Source organism: Lagenorhynchus albirostris, chromosome 16 (genome assembly GCF_949774975.1).
Source record: "Lagenorhynchus albirostris chromosome 16, mLagAlb1.1, whole genome shotgun sequence".
Taxonomy (NCBI): domain Eukaryota; kingdom Metazoa; phylum Chordata; class Mammalia; order Artiodactyla; family Delphinidae; genus Lagenorhynchus; species Lagenorhynchus albirostris.
Genome location: NC_083110.1, coordinates 68,197,928 through 68,215,987, shown reverse-complemented (window position 1 = coordinate 68,215,987; position 18,060 = coordinate 68,197,928). Strand labels below are relative to the sequence as shown.

Genomic DNA, 18,060 nt, shown 5'->3' with positions numbered 1-18,060 from the left:
AACTGAACTATCTGCTTGTGTATAAAGTCTGCTCGTCTCTGTACAGCTACTTTCCAATTCTTTACCCATCATTACACAAATAGAAAACAGTGATGATTGGCCTCTTTTTTTTTTTTCTTCCTTTTTGGTCTTTTATTTTAAATTCAGTGACAGTATTTAGTGATTAACAAATTTTGCAGTATAAAGAATTAAAACTCCTTATTACATTGTAATAAGCAAGCATGTATAATTACTGAAGATTCTACCTGGAAATGCCTGGATTGTGTTTATATTGGTTTTATTCTTTTTAAGACCTTGTCTAATTCCTGATACCTGGATATAAACTCAGAGGTTTCTTTAAACAGCGGAGATTCCTTAGAGTTTCATTGGTATTTCAGAGGCTTGTTCGCTGCTAACAGGAAAGGAGTGGTGTAGCACAGTAACCACTCTTTAACCTTTTAGTTCCTTCAACCATAAACTAAAGAGTTGTTCTTTGATGCTGTACAGTAACAGCATAGCTGATAATGATTACTTATTCACTTTAAAACCATCTATTTACAGCTACATGCTGACATCCTGGAATGAAGGTAAAACAGTGAAGTATACTCACTCTTTAGGAAGAGATGATAGGTTGAAGCAGCTTTTATTTAGAGATTTAGAAAAATCATCTTTCCCTTTGAAGGGAATCATCTTTCCCTAATTTGTGCTAGTTTTTCAAATTCATTTAACAGTTTCATGTTAAAGTAAGACTGCTTAACCTGAAGTTCTGTTTCTTTTCTTTCAGTAAAATTTAGGTCTTTCTTTTATCCCTTATCTCTAGCTTTAAATAATTAAAGCTGATTCTTGAGTTTCTCATAAACATGTCACGCTGCTTGCAGTGTTGGGAATGTTATGCTCAGTGTCGTTTCAGGGCAACCTTGGGAGCATAGATAATTTAAATTTGCAAATTAACCCTGTAATCTTATCATATTATTGCAAATGTCACCTTTAAAATTTATTTCTCAGCTACTGAGATTTTAAAAATCTATTTGGGCTAAGAAGTAAACAAAAGAAAAAGTATTGGCATGAAGGGGCAATAGACACAAAGTGGAAATCAAACCCAGCAAAGTATTGATTGGATTGTGAGTATAGTTGTCAGTCATTAAGGCACATGAACTGTTAAGTCTATTTCAGGGATGATTATGTAGTAGCTAATGAATAATTTATTTTTTTGGTAAACTACATTGTACCAAATTAACCAAGCCCAGGCCAAAGGTGGCTTCAAAATTTAAACATTAACCAGAACTTCTTAATATAATATAAGGCAGACTTAAAACTTAATTTTTTTTTAAGTTATTAGCCTTCCTTTTTGAAAAGGGAGCTATAGGCCAATTACCGCCCCCTCTTTTTTTTTAAGCTTTCAGATTTGGGGGGGAAATTAGCTGAAAATACTTTGCATGTCTTCTTAGACTTATTAAAGTTCATTTGGTGAGCTCTGTACAAGTAGCTTCAAACTGAGATTTCTGTATTAAAATTTTTTCTATTTTAAAACTTACTATTAGAGATACATAAAATTGCATGGATCTAAGATACCAAACTGATAATATGACATATACTTGATAATGTGATGTATGATGTGGCTACTTACGCTCTTTTTCCTGGAATCTTGATGGACTGTAATGTCTTCTGTTTTCATGTCACAGGATTTGGTACTGTTTGGGGTGGGGGTGGGGTATCCTGCTGCATCTATTGCCCTGAGTCTTTTCAACATCTTTTTTTTTTTTTTTTTGGTGATATAGTGTACACACTGTAAAATTCACAATGCCCTAACCCTTGGTTGCAAAACTAAACAAATCCCTACAGGGATAATTGACCTTGGCCTCATATAATATGCTTTTTAACCTAGTGGACTAAAGACAACTTTTAAGAGCAAGTAATAATGTTTCACGTAAAGGAAACTCGGTATATTAAATTTTACCCAAAAGCTTAGTTACAATGTGACTACTTTATAAATATATCTTACTTTTGGTAAAACTAGAGTTCTTTGAAATAACCAGTTTTTAATTGCTTCTGATTTTAATTGCCGTTTTAGAACCTTGTTACAACTGGTTGGAAAGATAGGTCATTATTTTGTTTATGCTGCTTTCAGAGTGTATTCGGGGAGTGTGTAAAAGACCTTTGGATGTACTTACTTTTCCTTCAAAGGACAGTAAACCATTATATTGAAGAACAGGAGTGCCCTCACAGGCTCAACTTGCTTATCTTAATGGACATTATTTGAGAAGCTATAGCTGGTATTATTTGAGACTTTTTAAAATTTAAAATTTTTAAAGTTTAAAATTTTTAGTTTGTTGTAAGTAACACTTATGCTGAACTGAGTCACATGTTTCTGTGGGACTTAAACACTCATGCATTTGGACTTAGACACTCATGCATATCTTATACAGCTTCTGATGGAACGCTGACAGACCTTCAAATTAAAATACTGTAAACACAAGAGCAAAAGATTTAACATAGATTTTATATGTTGGTCCACTACACCAGAGTGTAAACTCCAGAAGAGATATCTGTTTTATTCACTGCTGTGTTCCCAACACATAGAACAGTGCCTGAACATAATTACATGCTCAATACATATTTGGTGAATGAATGAATTAATATCTAGTTTAGAAATGTATTTCTGGCTTGGTACTTTTGTATGAGGCTTGTATGTTTGATAATCTATTACCAAATATCTGTGAATTGGATTCATTTGTATTTGCATTTATTGAATAAGCTTAAGTTCTTTTGTTGTTGTTGTTTATACTGCTGTTTACTGAGAAACAAGAAATAGTACTAAAAGCTGTTAAAGACAGTGTTTTCGTTTATAAGGCTTTTTGCTTGGAAATAATTTTGTAGAATTGCTAGTTCTTTGATTAAGAAATAAAATCCAAGGTGGATAATGGTTGGCTTTAAGGCAAGTAAATGTTTCTCGACCAGTTGCCTACAGCTGACGAGCTCCAGTAAGAGCGAAACCACTTCTCACTCCACTGAAACAATTTTGAAGTGTGAATTGGTCCTGTAGTACTGTGTCAGAAACAGAAACAACTCTCAGGGGGGAAAATAGTGCTTGAATTAAGAGGAATTTTGTGACTGCTAAATTTAAATACAGTATTTTCCCCTAATGAGTAAGAGTTACTAAAAAGTCAAATAACCTGTGTTACTTCTTACCTCAAAAAAGCAACAGATATTGTAATTGTAGTCGCTATATCTATATACATGAGTGTGAATTTGATTTATACAAGCACTTCTTAATTAAAACAATCTTGTAAACAAATGTCTAGTTTTACATCCTACACCTTTAATCTACTTCTAGGCTATTCAGTCCTCAGTAGCTTTAATGATAACTACCCCCACCCCTAAGAAAAAACTTGGACAGCAGCCAAATTGGCCTATATCACCATTGCCAACTGGAGGCCCACAAGAGGAGTCAGCTGACTCTTTTTTCCCCTGGTTAATCGTGGACAATCAAGCTCATCATGGCTCTCTTCCCCGCACCATTCTTGTACAGTTATTTACTCTTTAGTGATGGCTTTTTACATATATACACATAAATCTTCTTTAACTTCTCTCCTTTTTCTTTTGCCTCCAATCAGTATTCATTTGAGCATCAGAAAACTATGTTTGCAAGTTAAGTGATTCTCAGATGCCAGTTCATCTGAAGAGTTTTTTCAAAGGTCACGGGCATATTACTGAGCAACAGTATAGAAAGTGCTTGTCTTTTTTTTTTTTTTTTTTTTTTTGCGGTACGCGGGTCTCTCACTGCTGTGGACTCTCCCGTTGCGGAGCACAGGCTCTGGACGCACAGGCTCAGTGGCCATGGCTCACGGGCCCAGCCGCTCCGTGGCACGTGGGATCCTCCTGGACCGGGGCACGAACCCATGTCCCCTGCATCGGCAGGCGGATTCTCAACCACTGCGCCACCAGGGAAGCCCAGTGCTTGTCTTTTGAGGTTGAACTAAGCCTTCTTTAATTTACAGGAGGATAATACGTAAAACAGTCCAAGCTGAGGTAATTATAAAAAGTTTTTTTTTTTTTTTTACCTAGATGAATATCCAGCAGAATGAGACCTTTTTGTTGTTCTGTACTGTCTTACACATGACAAGTCTTCTTACAACCTGGTTCCCACCTTCTAAATGTCCTTCAACCCCCCCCCCCAGCTCATGGTGTAAACCCAATCCCACCCTCACTGAGAACCACTGAACAGCCTTTGCAAGAATGACTGTAAAGGTAGTAGAGAATATATTTGTTAGATTTATTTATCTATTTATTATTACTATTATATTGCTTGAGATTTAAGAAGTTTGATTCAGTTCAGAGCGTGGTTCCTCTTCTTTGCAAGAGATCATTTAAAAGGCTGTTCAGAAATGTCACAAGGAAAAACAAAACAAAACAAAAAAATAAACAAAAAAAGAAACGTCACAAGGAAGACTGCCACTATGTACCTGATGAGTATAAATGAAGTATGTTTTCATTTATATGAGAGATTATTTTTGTACTTCTCATGAGGGAAAATTTGAAGGAAAATGTGGCCTTAGAATACGTCCTTAAATATAATTAGGCTCTGGATAGACTGAAGGGAAGAATGTTCTAGATTAGAGCAAAGCCATGGAAATGTTAATGAGCACACTGTTTGGAGGAATCTTGAATAGACTGGTCAGGGACTGGATAGTGAAGTACTAGGATTTTAGGAATGTGTTGAGAGATAAGATTGGAAAAATACTACAACTGGTTTATTGAGGAATTGCAACTCTGAGGTATAAACATGAAATGCTCACATCCCCTCCACTTCCCTCTGAGGTGCAATCCTTCAATAATGTCTTGGTTTGATGTCATAACTCTTTTGCTGCCACTTTTGATAACCAGAAAAAACTTATTCCAGAAATTAAGACAGGTTTCAATCGCTTACAAAACAAAAGCAACAAAAAATGTTAATCATAAACTCTATCATCTCCCTAAAGAAGTGTTGAAGCTGTTAGTTCCCAGCTGCTTGGATTAAAGAAGAAGAGGTGTAATTTGGCTCTAAAATATGTTCCCTCTCCTTTCTCTAACTAGCCCTTTTGGAGTTGGGGGAAGAAAACCAGCCAGTGGAGGCAGAGTTCTCACTCTCTGAAACTTTAAAGAGGGAAGAGATAGCTCTGGCCTTACTCTGGTCCATCTGGTTGTATTTGATGGTGGTCTCTGGAGGTGGTATGTGTGGATTTCTGGGGGGCAGTGTTGTAGCTCCGTGGACCCTTGTGCCATTGAGGACTTGCTTCATAGGGCAGCTCCTGTTCCCCTTTGGCAGAGCCAATGTAGTATATTCTTCAACCCCTTCTCTGGATTGGGTGACGCAGGAGGGAGGAATGGAGTGAGACTGAGAAACCAACAATTCAGTGTTTCGGGTAGGAAGTTATCAGGCCTGGGTTGGGTTGCAGGTTGGGGACAGTGACAGTAGAAAGGAGGGTATAATTGCAGGAGACATGAAATTAGTAAAAGAATATGAGGCTAAAGGAAAGGAAGGAGTCATGACTAAGAAAAATGATACCATTGACAGAAATAAAAAAAAGATTATCTGGGGGTACTCAATTTTAGGAGCTATTGTTATGATTTTGGATTTAACCATTTTTGAGTTGAGCCTTTGGAAATGCCTGTATTCATTTGAGATTTTATTTTATGTAGAGATAGAGTGAAGACAAAGAGATAATTCATTATCTGTAACTCAAGAGCACAGGAATGAAAATAATTAAAGTGGGCATCAACTGTGAGTTTTTGGTTTAAGTTATCAAAGTGGATGAATTCTGGGAAGGAAAATAAAGTTGAGGACTGAACCCTGGGGAATATGAAAGCTGGATGAGAAGATAACGATTGTTTGCGTAATGCTTTTCTGTTCGCAAAGCATGGTGCACAGGCAAGAGCCTTAAGAGTTCTCAAATGAGAGGTTTTTTTCACTTGCTATCTATGCTGGAGAGTCACAATGCCTTCGTAGACTCATTCTCTTTTAAATAGATTCTTTATCTGCTTTCCATTACATTTGGTCAGCTCTGAATTTGACTTAAGTAGATATCACATAGCATTGACTAGTTATGATGTTTCTAAATTAAGATTTCAAATTCAGCAGCAACACGTTCACAAGTTGTATCTTGAAATTAGTTACTTTGAGGAAGGTAATGTAGGCGGCTAATGTCCCTGTTTGAGAATTATTTTACTTTGTCCTAGATTTGGAATACAGCATACTCACAAGGCTTTTTGTTACTGCATTTATTTGTATTGCCTAAACCAAACCTTTATTGCTAGTGTGGACTTTGTCTTAGTATGCAATATATGCAGCAAGATAATAATGATAATTTGTTTCATTGTTTGGAAATACGTTTTACAGGTAGGTAATTTATAGTATTAAGGCCAACGTCTGTATTAGTCGACGCCAGAGTATTTAACAAACAAGCTGGTTTTCTTTCCTTTCTTAGAATTATTCTTCCCATTTTCTGCATTCCTAGTCCTCAAATACTGCTTTTCTCATATTACTTCTTGCTTTAATTCCACAAATATTTGAAAACCTAGTATGTGCTAGAAATTCTATGGTATATCAAGTATACAAGTCTGTCATGATTTATCGTCCTTCTTAACAACCTTCACTCCTGCATATCATTCTGAGGATTCTACCTGACCATCTTCTCTTACCCTTTTTCACCATCCTCTGACCACCACCTTCACCACAGACCAACGTAAACATGTATCTTTCTTTTATTCAAATATTAGTCTTTCTGTTTTCCATTTATACCTTACATCTGGAAGTATTTTTTCCCTAGTTTCTTTCAAAACTATGATCTGCCCACATTTTTATCCAACCTCACATGACTCCAGTACATGCTTGGTTGATGTCTGACAAAAGAAGTTGACAATTCTTCTTCATCAAGATTGCTGGAATGTTTTTATTTTTCTGTCTCAGGATAATTTTTAAAGTTGACTAATTTTCAGAAAATAGCTAGATTAGTAATGCTCATAAACAGCATAAAATATATTTTAACATTGTTGAATTAGTTTTGTAAATGTTTCTTTTATGACCTAAGCAATGTATATGAGGTCCATTTGAGTTGTACTGAACATTGTGTGTTCTTGACGAGAATGTTTGGAAATCGCCATGATACTTCCTGCAACCCTGGGTGAAAAATGAATTCCTGTCAGGGATCCTTTACACCCTGACTTCTTTCAGCTCAGCTCTAGGTGTCTGGGCTATAGGTAGCTGTGTTTTGTTATTGTTTAGTTTTCCTTTTGCAGTAAATATTTATCATTGTTAATGTACATTGTTTTATTATCTTGATTTGTAATTTCTTGCCTAGTGTTTTCATTGCTATCTTACTTCCCCAATAGTTTCTTACAAATTCTTTAGGTAGTCTTTTTCCCTTTGTGGAGCTGAAGGAATTCTAAACAATTCTTGGGCGCTAATCTTCCTGTTATTAGTATCATTCCATACCCAACATCTTATGGGGGTGATTGGGGAATGCCAAACTGCAACTGAAGTGAAGTTGTAGGACTGGACTGAAGGAGAAAAGAGAATGAGCCTATGTAGCACCTGACTGGTTGTGGCTCACGTGGGTCAGCTGTTCTATTCTTCCCCCCACCCCCACCCAAGGAAAGAATTTTTAAAGAATTATTAGTGGTAAAATGTGCGGCCTTAGATTTTCCACATCATGGAATGTGTGCAAATATATATGGGGTCTTGGTTTAAAAAACCTTTTTAAAAAAAATTTATGTTTTGACTTTCTCAGATGTAAAACGAAGATCAGGAACAGCTTTGAAGAGATGCAAAGTGAATTGGTGCCAGTCAGCATGTCAGAAACAGAGCACATAGCCTCCATTTCCTCTGATCAAAATATTGAGAAAACATCTGAAATAAAGGAAGACTCGTGCAATTCGTTTTCTGGTGATGAAAACAGCAGCTTAGCAAATGAGTCCAAACTGTTGTCATTAAAGTTTGATAAAACTTTATGTCAGCCCAGTGAACACAATAATCAAACTGAAACACAGGAAAATTATATTCCAGATCATGGTGGAGGTGAGGATTCCTGTGCTAAAACAGACATATGCCCAGAAGATTCTGAACAAATAGCTAATTTTCCTGGTGGAGATTTTACAAAGCAAGTTTTGAAAACAAATGAAGCAGAACAAACAGTAACACAAATATTGGCGGAATTAAGGTCATCTACATTTACAGAAGCAGCTAATCAAAAGACCTATTCAGAAAGTCCTTATGATACAGACTGCACCAAGAAACTTATTTCAAAAATGAAGAATGTTTCAACATCAGAGGATTTGTTGGAAGAAATAGAATCTGAGCTCTTATCTACTGAGTTTGCAAAAGAACACCGACTACCAAATGGAATGAATAAGGGAGAAAATGCATTAGTTATGTTTGAAAAGTGTGTGCAAGATAAGCATTTGCAGCAGGAGCATACCATAAAGAAGTAAGTGTTTTATTCTTTCAGGTTATTTTTTTCCACAGGGATTAAAGATTGAATTCTTTAAAGGAAGGTATCATTTTATCTACTTTTATTTCCACAATAGAGCCATGCACATGGTAGTTGAGCAGATGTTAAGTTTGCCTAGTTATTTAATATATAACTCTGTTTTTTCTTAGAATGTGGTATTGTATTTTCATTATTTTAGAAATAATAGGTAAACAGTGTTTTTATGAGAGTTATATATAATATACCTATGTCAAATACATTAGCATATATAGAAACATATGTATCTATGTAAAAAGGCACTGTTTTGAATATGATTCAAAATTTCTGTTTTACATATGTCTTAGTGTATAAGTTTAAAAGAATAAATGTTTTATTAAAGTGTTAGTTTATTAAAGATCTAGAAAGATTTATAAAGAGAAATAAATTTATATTCTTTCAAATTTTCCAGTTTTGAAAGAATGTAAAACATAATGTCAGAATTAAGATAAATTCAAGAGGAATGACAAGTTATAAAATTCAAAAAATTTTCTTAAAATTCCCACTGTAAATTCATTGGTTTAAAAAATTAAAATTAGAACAGAAGAATTGGTCTAGTGTCATTCAGTAAATAAGAACATAGTTGTTTTTAGACTTCTCTTGGATTTATGGAGTTAATTTCTATTTTAACAACAGTTTAATTTCATTTTATCTTTTCCTAATAATATTATATCACTCTTTGTTTTAAATTTATATATGTGAGTGATGCATATGTTTAGGTACTCCTATAACCTTTAATAAAGGAAAATAAAACTTGCTAGCCTTCACTAAAATACAGACGGATTCTCTTTTTAAAAAAGTGATACTTTAAAAAAATTTTTGGAATGGTAAAAAAATTTTTGGAATGGGAGGGGTGTGTGTAGAGAAAGGGGAGGAGGAAATCTACACGCTAGAGGAGGATGACAGAGGAAAATATACCATAATCCAAATATTGCTTGATATGCAATTGACTTTTAATGATCTCCTTGCTTCTAGTTTACTCTTCCAGATTATCAGTAGATCAGTCTTCCCCAAGCCAGCTCACCCTTCATTGGTTTACCCAATGAATTTTAATCTCAGCATCCAGAGCCCTTCTTTTTTCTATTTTTTTATTTTTCAATTGTGATAAAATACACATAACATAAAATTTACCATCTTAAACATTTTTAAATGTGTGCAGTTTGGTAGTGTTAAGTATATTCACATTATTGTACAACCGATCTCCATAGCTTTTTCATCTTACAAATCTGAAATTCTATACCTATTAAACAACAGCTCCCTGTTTCCCCCTGCCCCAGCCCCTGGTAACCACCATTCTACTTTGTTTCTAAGAGTTTAACTGCTTTTGATACTATTTGCCGTTTTGTGACTGGCTTATTTCACTTAGCAGATGTCCTCAAGGTTCATCCATATTGTAGCCTGTGTCAGAGCTTCCTTCCTCTTTAGGGTTGAATAATATTCCATTGTATGTATACATACCACATTTTGTTATCTGTTCATCCATCAGTGGACATTTGGGTTGCTTCTACGTTTTGGCTAGTGTGAATAACGTTGCTGTTAACATGAGTGTACAAATATCTCTTGAGAATCTAACACCTTTCTTAATACTATGCAAAAACCAATGTCAGCTACTCCTGCTCATAACTTTACTGGAATGCTGCTATTATTGAAAAAACTGTGATTTTATACTTGAACCATCAGTATTTCTGCCATTCTTGCTTTTTAGGGTAACTTCCTCATTTTCCTGTTACCTGTGCTTATCTCTTAGACCTTCCCTTTGAGATCATCCTTGATGCCTCTACTTTCCTTAGATTTGGAGACTTAACCACTTTCAAGCTTCTCTTGTAAATTATAAGATGTTACAGATTTAATAATAATATCAGGAACACTTAAATGCTGTTAATTATGTGCCTGGCACTTTACATGTATTAACTCATGGAATCCTCACAACAACCCTATGTGGTATGAACTATTATTATTCCCATTTTACAGATGAGGTACTTGAAGCACAGAGAGGTTAAGTAACTTCCTTCAGGTCACATGCTAGTAAATGGCAAAGTTAAACCCAATTAGTCTGGCTTCAGTGGATTTTTTAATGTGGTTATCTGAAATGAACAAGTTACATGTTATTAAATTTATCTAAAAACATTAGGAATACAGTAGAAAATTAATTCCTCTTTTGTTCCGTCATGTCAGAACAGTGGCCACACGGTAGACTGGGGTGAGCACAGGTCTGGTCAGAAGCCCAGAGTTGGAAGATTCCCACTACCACTTGCACGCTCTGTTTCCTTAGTTAAATCAACCTCTCCAAGACGAAGATTTTTTCATCTTTATGAGGGGACAATACTTACCTGATGGGATTGTTTTGAGGACATTAAAGCATTATAAAAATGTCAAATATTATTTTAAATCTAAGTTAATTTTTTGTTATACATGTAATTTTTTTTTTTTTTGCGGTGCGCGGGCCTCTCACGGTTGTGGCCTCTCCCATTGCGGAGCACAAGCTCCGGATGCGCAGGCTCAGCGGCCATGGCTCACGGGCCCAGCCGCTCCGCGGCACGTGGGATCCTCCCGGACCGGGGCACGAACCTGTGTCCCCTGCATCGGCAGGCGGACTCTCAACCACTGTGCCACCAGGGAAACCCATACATGTAATATTTTAAATTTCAAATAAAATGCTTGTGATTAAGGTTAGCTCTAAAACAACTCATTTTTTTTCTTTTGCCTTCATTTAATTTTCTGTAAAGAAAACTACCTTTCAGTTCCTTTGGCTTAAATTTTCATGAATGCATGTATTTTCAAATGGCTTTGCTTATACATCCATTCCTCTATTTTCTAACATCAATATTATTGTCCAAGGTCCCAACCAGAATTCTTAATTAAGAACAGTTATTTGTGTACAGGATATGCATTTGGCATGTAAGAATAACAATTTCAGGGCTTGCTGTTCTTCACTTCTCCCTCCCTAAATTGTTTACTTTTGAGGTATAGTCAGGATTTTTGTGTTTCAGGTTGTTTTTCGCAACAAATTGAGTGTACACCTTAATCATGTACATAAACAAAGTTAACCCCCTGTGCCATAAAAGGCTTGAAGAAACTTGCATGCTACACATTTTTTTCTTTTCCCAAATATTTTCATGACTTTCCTCTTCACTGCATTACTGTCCTCCTCAGAGAGGTCTGTCCTGGTTACCTTATGTACAATCACAGCTCAAGTCACTCTCCCTGTCCTCTTGCCCTCCTTTAGTTTTCTTAATAGAACTTAATCACAACTTGGTATTTCATTATATATCTATTTATTGTTTAATTTCTCTGTTAGAATGTAAGCATCATGAGGGCAGGGACAGTTTGCTGATGTACCCCCAACATATAGACTAATATAGGTACATAGTAGGTACCCAGTGAGCATTTGTTGAGTAAATGAGGGATCTTCAAAGGAGAAGATGGCAAGGAATTAGACCTGGGTCCAAATCTCAGTTCAACCGCTTACTAGCTATATAACCTGGAATAAGTTCTAGGCTTCAGTTTTGGTTTGTTTTCAAATTCATAAAGCATAATAATAATTTCATAGACTTATTAATTTATAGACCTGAGTGTTAAATAATGCATTTAAAGCTAAACTTAGTAAATAGTAATTGTACAATAAATGTCAAATAATAGCTGTTGCTAGTAATCCTAAAATATTAGCTGTTAACCCTCTTAGGTATCTTACTTTATAGTTCTGAGTACTTTTACAGGTAATTTTTAAGGTTTTATTTATATTTTTCTAGGGAACTCAAAATGAAATTTCTGCTCAAACTTTATTATTTTACATTGACTACTTTTGTAACTATAAGAATATCATTAAAATATTTTAGAAATCTAAAGCAAGATTTCTCAACCACAGCACTATTGACATATGGGGGCAGATCATTTTTTGTTGATGCTGGGGCTATCCTGTGCATTGTAGGATGTTTAGCAGCATCCCTGCCTCTGTGTACAAGAAGCCAGTAGCAAGCCACACCACTGTAGTGGCTACCAAAAAGTTTCTCCAGACACATGCCTGGAGGGGAACAATTGCCCCTTGTTGCCACTGACTGACCTGAAGGAATTCCAGTGCTGAAGGGATGAACTACATAATTCATATGCCTGTAGACATAAACTTAAAAGTGTGTGGTTTTCTTTATCTGATTATTTTTCTCTTAATTTGAAATAATACAAATTTCTAGGAAAAAGTTAATAGCCTGACTGGCCAGAGAATGTTTTGTAAAGTATAATATATCATTACAAAAGGACTACTTGGGAATTTTCATTTCTTAATCATAGGTATCTACACCCTAGTCTGCAAACAGATTATATTACACATTGTCATTTTTAATTATGTTTTACTGATACTGCCTTTTTATATTTAGGTTAATTAAAGAAAATAAGAAGCATCAGGAACTTATCTTAGACATTTGTTCAGAAAAAGACAATTTAAGAGAAGAACTAAAAAAAAGAACAGAAACAGAGAAGCAGCATATGAACACAATTAAACAGGTAAAAAGACAAAAATCTTTAAAGTCTGTTCTTCAATATATAAAATAAATACATTCCTGAATATTTGTGTGTAAATTGAAGTTCTGTAAGTTAAATCATACTTTAAATGCAGAAGATTGCTTGGTATGTGAAGCATTGTCTTTTATGAACTGGGAATCATAGTTGATCTTTTTGTTTTATATAAATTAATATTTCTATGTGATATGTGTGACTATTCTATATATAATAGAAATCTGAGCGGGAAAGACTATTTGTTTGGCAGTCAAATAGATTGTTTTGGAAGAAGCAGTATATACTTAAAAGTTTATATCTCGCATTAGAATGTTTTCAAGCTTATAGTTTAATATGTTTCCATTCTCAGTATTTTGTGAACTATACTGAAGACTGGCTCTCTTCAGACTTTATCTGGTGAGCTAGCTTCCCTAGCCTTTCCTTTTCTTTCTTTGTTTCTTTCTTTTCTTTCTTTTCTTTTTTTTAAATGTACTGTGATGCTTGGATTGACAAAGTTCATCTTTGTTTTCTTTGTTTCTTTTTTTTTTTTTAATGTACTGTGATGCTTGGATTGACAAAGTTCATATTCAAGACTGGTAGCAAAGCTCAGCTGCTCTTTATCTTTCTGAGCTGCTTTTTCTTCTGTGGGAAGGATTAGAAACATTGTAGCCTTAAAAGTCTTTCTTTTTGCCTCATCTTTCACAGAAAGCTATATAATGAAAATAAAAGTAAACAGCTGGTAGTAATATAATAAAAAACCAAGTTTCACTTATCTATGCCTTGGTATACTTCATGAACCTTTACATAGTTGGAAGGTGACCATATTTGTAAAATTTTACATATTTAATCCTGATTTTTGTGTGGAAAGGGCTACTGCATGCAGACCAAACTTAGAATTTTAAAGTGTGAAGGTGCCTTAATAGTAGCCTGAATCTGTATTTTGGTAGGCAGGTCACTGCTGATGACCAGAAACTTCAGACTAAATAGATGGAGGTGAACCAGAGCTGTTCTTTTCATGAGCTTGTTAGTGGTTGTGCCTTTTTAAAAGAGAAAATTCGATTCACCATTCTTTTGCTAGCCAGTATAGCAGAGTTTTCTTTCCTAATTTTATCTGTGAATCTGCACCACTTAATATGGCAGCCACTAGCCATAGTGCTATTGAGCACTAAAAGGTGGCTAGTCCAAATTAAGAGGTGATGTAAGTGTGAAATACACACTTAATTTCAAAGACTTAGTACAAAAAAAGATAAAATGGCTCAGTTTTTCATGTTGATTACACGTTGATATGATATTTATAGGATTTAATAAAACATTTATTTCACCTGTTTCTTTTTGCTTTTTAAAATGTGGCTACTAAAAAATTGTGGCTTAGGGGCTTCCCTGGTGGTGCAGTGGTTGAGAGTCCGCCTGCCGATGCAGGGGACACGGGTTCGTGCCCCGGTCTGGCAGGATCCCACATGCCGCGGAGCGGCTGGGCCTGTGAGCCATGGCTGCTGAGCCTGCGTGTCCGGAGCCTGTGCTCCACAATGGGAGAGGCCACAACAGTGAGAGGCCCGCGTACCGCAAAAATGAAAAGAAAAAAAATTGTGGCTTATATTTCTATTGGACAGTGTTGCTCTAAATAATTTTGTCATAAGGATAATTAGTACACATGTACTATATGTAAACTAATATTTAGGGTTTTTTATAACAGCTTTATTGAGGTGTAATTCACATACCATATAATTCACTTATTTCAGTATACAGTTCAGTGGTTTTTAGTTGTGCAGGGTTTGTCACAATTTTAGAAAATTTTATCATACAAAAAACTCTGAATCCATTAGTAGTCACTCCTCATTTCCCTCCAACCCCTCGCAGCTGTCTCCCCCCAGCCCTAGGGAACAACTAATCTACTTTCTGTCTCTCTGTATATTTGCCAATTCTGAACACTTCATATAAATGGAATCCTATAATATGTGTCCTTTTCCTTCGTATAAATGGAATCATATAATATCTGGCTTCTTTCACTTAGTGTAATGTTTTCAAGGTTTCAATCAAATTGTAGCTTGTATCAGTACTTAAATTAATGGCCAAGTGATATTCTGTTGTATAGGTATACAACATTTTATTTATCCTTTCATCATCTGATGGATATTTGGGTTGTTTGCACTTTCTGGCTATTATTAATAATGCTGCGATGTAGAAGTTTTTGTGTGGACATATGCTTTCATTTCTTTTGGGTGTCTACCTAGGAGTGGAATTGTTGGGTCAAATGATAACTCTATGTTTAACTTACTGAGGAGCTGGCAGACTGTTTTCCAAAGTGGCTGCACCATTTTATATTCCTACCAGCAGTGTATGAGGGTTTCATTTTCTCCACATCCTTGCCAATGCTTGTTATTATTGGACTTCTTTATTATAGCCATCCTAATGGTTGTGAAATGGTATCTCGTGATTTTGATATGCATTTCCTTAATCACCAATGAAATTACACATCTTTTCCTGTGCTTCTTGGCCATTTGTATATCTTAAATAGATACTTCTAGGGAAGTATTTTCTCTACCCATTTTTAAACTTTTTTATTGTTGAGTAGTGATAGTTCTTTTTATATTCTGGATTATAAACCTTTATCAGATATATGATTTGCAAATATTTCCTCCCATTCTGTGGATTTGTTTTCACTTTCTTGATAGTGTACTTGGACAAAAGTTTTAAATTTTGATGATGTCCAGTTTTATCTATTTTTTCTTTTAATTGCTTGTGCAGTTGGTGTCATATGTAAGACTCCATTGCCAAATCCACGATCATGAAGATTTACTCCTATGTTTTCCTCTAAGAGTTTTATAATTAGGCTTTTATATTTAGGTCTTGATTCTTTTTGAATTAATTTTTTTTATATTGTATGATATACAACTTCATTCTTTTGTATATGGCTATCCAGTTGTCCCAGAACCATTTATTAAAAAGAGTATTCTTCCTCTATTGAATGGTCTTGGCATCCCTGTTGAAAACCAATTGGATACATCAACTTATTTCTAGACTCTCAGTTCTGTTTCATTGATCTATTTGTCTTTCATTATGCTAATACCACACTATCTTGATTTCTGTTGTTTTGCAGTAAGTTTTGACATTGGGAAGTGTGAGTTCTCAAATTTTGTTCTTCTTTTCCAAGATAGTCTATTCTCAGTTTCTTGTATTTCCATATGAATCTTACTATCAACTTGTCATTCTACAGTGAAGCCAACTGGGTTTGTTAGGGATTGCATTGAATCTGTAGACTTCATTTGGAGAGTATTGCCATTTTAACAATATTATGTTTTTCAATTCACAAACAAGGGATATCCGCCCATTTATTTAGATCTTTAATTTCTTTCTAAAGTGCTCTGTAGTTTTCGGAGTAATTTTTGCAATTCCTTCATTAAATTTATTCCTAGGTGGTTTATTCTTTTTGATGCTATTGTAAATGGAGTTGTTTTCTTAATTTCATTTTCAGATTGTTAATTACAAGTGTATATAAAACTTTATTTATTTATTTATTTTGCTGCATTGACTCTTCGTTGCTGCACGCAGGCTTTCTCTAGTTGTGGCAAGCGGGGGCTACTCTTCGTTGTGGTGCGTGGGCTTCTCATTGCGGTGGCTTCTCTTGTTGTGGAGCATGGGCTCTAGGTGTGCAGGCTTCTGTAGTTGTGGGTCGTGGGCTCTAGAGCACAGGCTCAGAAGTTGTGGCGCATGGCTTAGTTGTTCCGCAGCATGTGGGATCTTCCCGGACCCGGGCTTGAACCCGTGTCCCCTGCATTGGCAGGTGGATTCTTAACCACTGCGCCACCAGGGAAGTCCCAACAATTTTTTTATATTATATTCTGTAACTTGGCTGTACTTGTTTATTAGTTCTAAAATTTTTTGGCAGATTTCTTAGGATTTTCCATATATAAAATCATGTCATCTGCATGTAGAGAGTTTTACTTCTTCCTTTCTCATCTGAGTGCTTTTTATTTCATCTCCTGCCTGATTTCCCTGGCTGGACCCTCCAATACAATGTTGAGTAGAAGTGGCAAGAGTAGATATCCTTCTCTCATTTCTGAAGCATTGTCTTTCACCACTAAGTACGGTGTTAGCTGTCGGCTTTTCATAGATGCTATCAGGTTGAAGAAGTTCCTTTTTATTCCTAGTTTGTTGAGTATTTTTATCATGAAAGAGTGTTGAATTTTACCAAATGCTTTTTCTACATCTGTTGAGATGATTATGTGTTTTTTGTTCTGTCGATATGGTGTATTACATTAACTGATTTTTGGATATTAAACCAACATAGTTTTACTGTGATAAATCCCTTTTGGTCATGGAGTATAATTCTTATATATTACAGAAGTTTTTGCTAGTATTTTGTTGAGAATTTTTCTGCCTATATTCATAAGAGCTATTGCTCTTGTAGCTTTCTTTTCTTGTGATGTCTTTGGTTTTGGTGCAGCATAGTACTGACTTCATAGATTGAGTTGGGAAGTGTTCCTTTTTTTTGGGGGGGTGACAGTTTGTGAAGAATTAGTATTAATTATTTAAATGTTTGGTAGAATATACCTATGTAGTCACCTGGACCTGAATTTTTCTTTGTGGGTAGTTAAAATTTTTTTTTTTTTTACTAATTTAATCTCTTATTACAAGCATGCCTTTTTTAAAATTGCACTTCACCATATTGCACTTCATAAGATATTGTGGTTTTTACAAATTGAAGATTTGTGGCAACCTGTGTTGTCAGATGGTGGTTAGCATTTTTTAGCAATAAAGTATTTTTTAATTATGTACAGTTTTTTTAGACATAATGCTGTTGCACACTTAAAAGACTACAATATAGTGTATACATAAATTTAATATGCACTGGGAAACCAAAAAATTTGTGTGACTTGCTTTATTGCAGTACTTGCTTTATTACAGTGGTCTGGACTAAACCCGCAGTATCTCTTGAGATATGCCTGTGTAGGTCTATACAGATTTTCTATTTCTTCTTGAGCCAGTTTTGGTAGTTTGTGTCTTTCTAAGAATTGTGCATTTAATCTAAGTTAAATTGTTCATAATATTCATTCATAATTAGTTATTTCTGTAAATTTCATTTATTTCTGTA

At 35.1% G+C, this 18,060-nt stretch overlaps 1 protein-coding gene across 2 annotated transcripts in view; it reads left to right on the top strand.

Annotated features, from left to right (window-relative positions):
• CCDC186 (coiled-coil domain containing 186) overlaps window positions 1-18,060 on the top strand; it is a 48,614-nt gene that overhangs the window by 1,312 nt on the left and 29,242 nt on the right. For both annotated transcript variants that reach the window (XM_060126437.1, XM_060126435.1), the window contains exons 2-3: window positions 7,746-8,441; window positions 12,851-12,977. In XM_060126437.1, coding sequence (XP_059982420.1) covers window positions 7,780-8,441; window positions 12,851-12,977 — 789 coding nt within the window. In that variant the 5' untranslated portion in view covers window positions 7,746-7,779. The remainder of the gene's footprint in view (window positions 1-7,745; window positions 8,442-12,850; window positions 12,978-18,060) is intronic.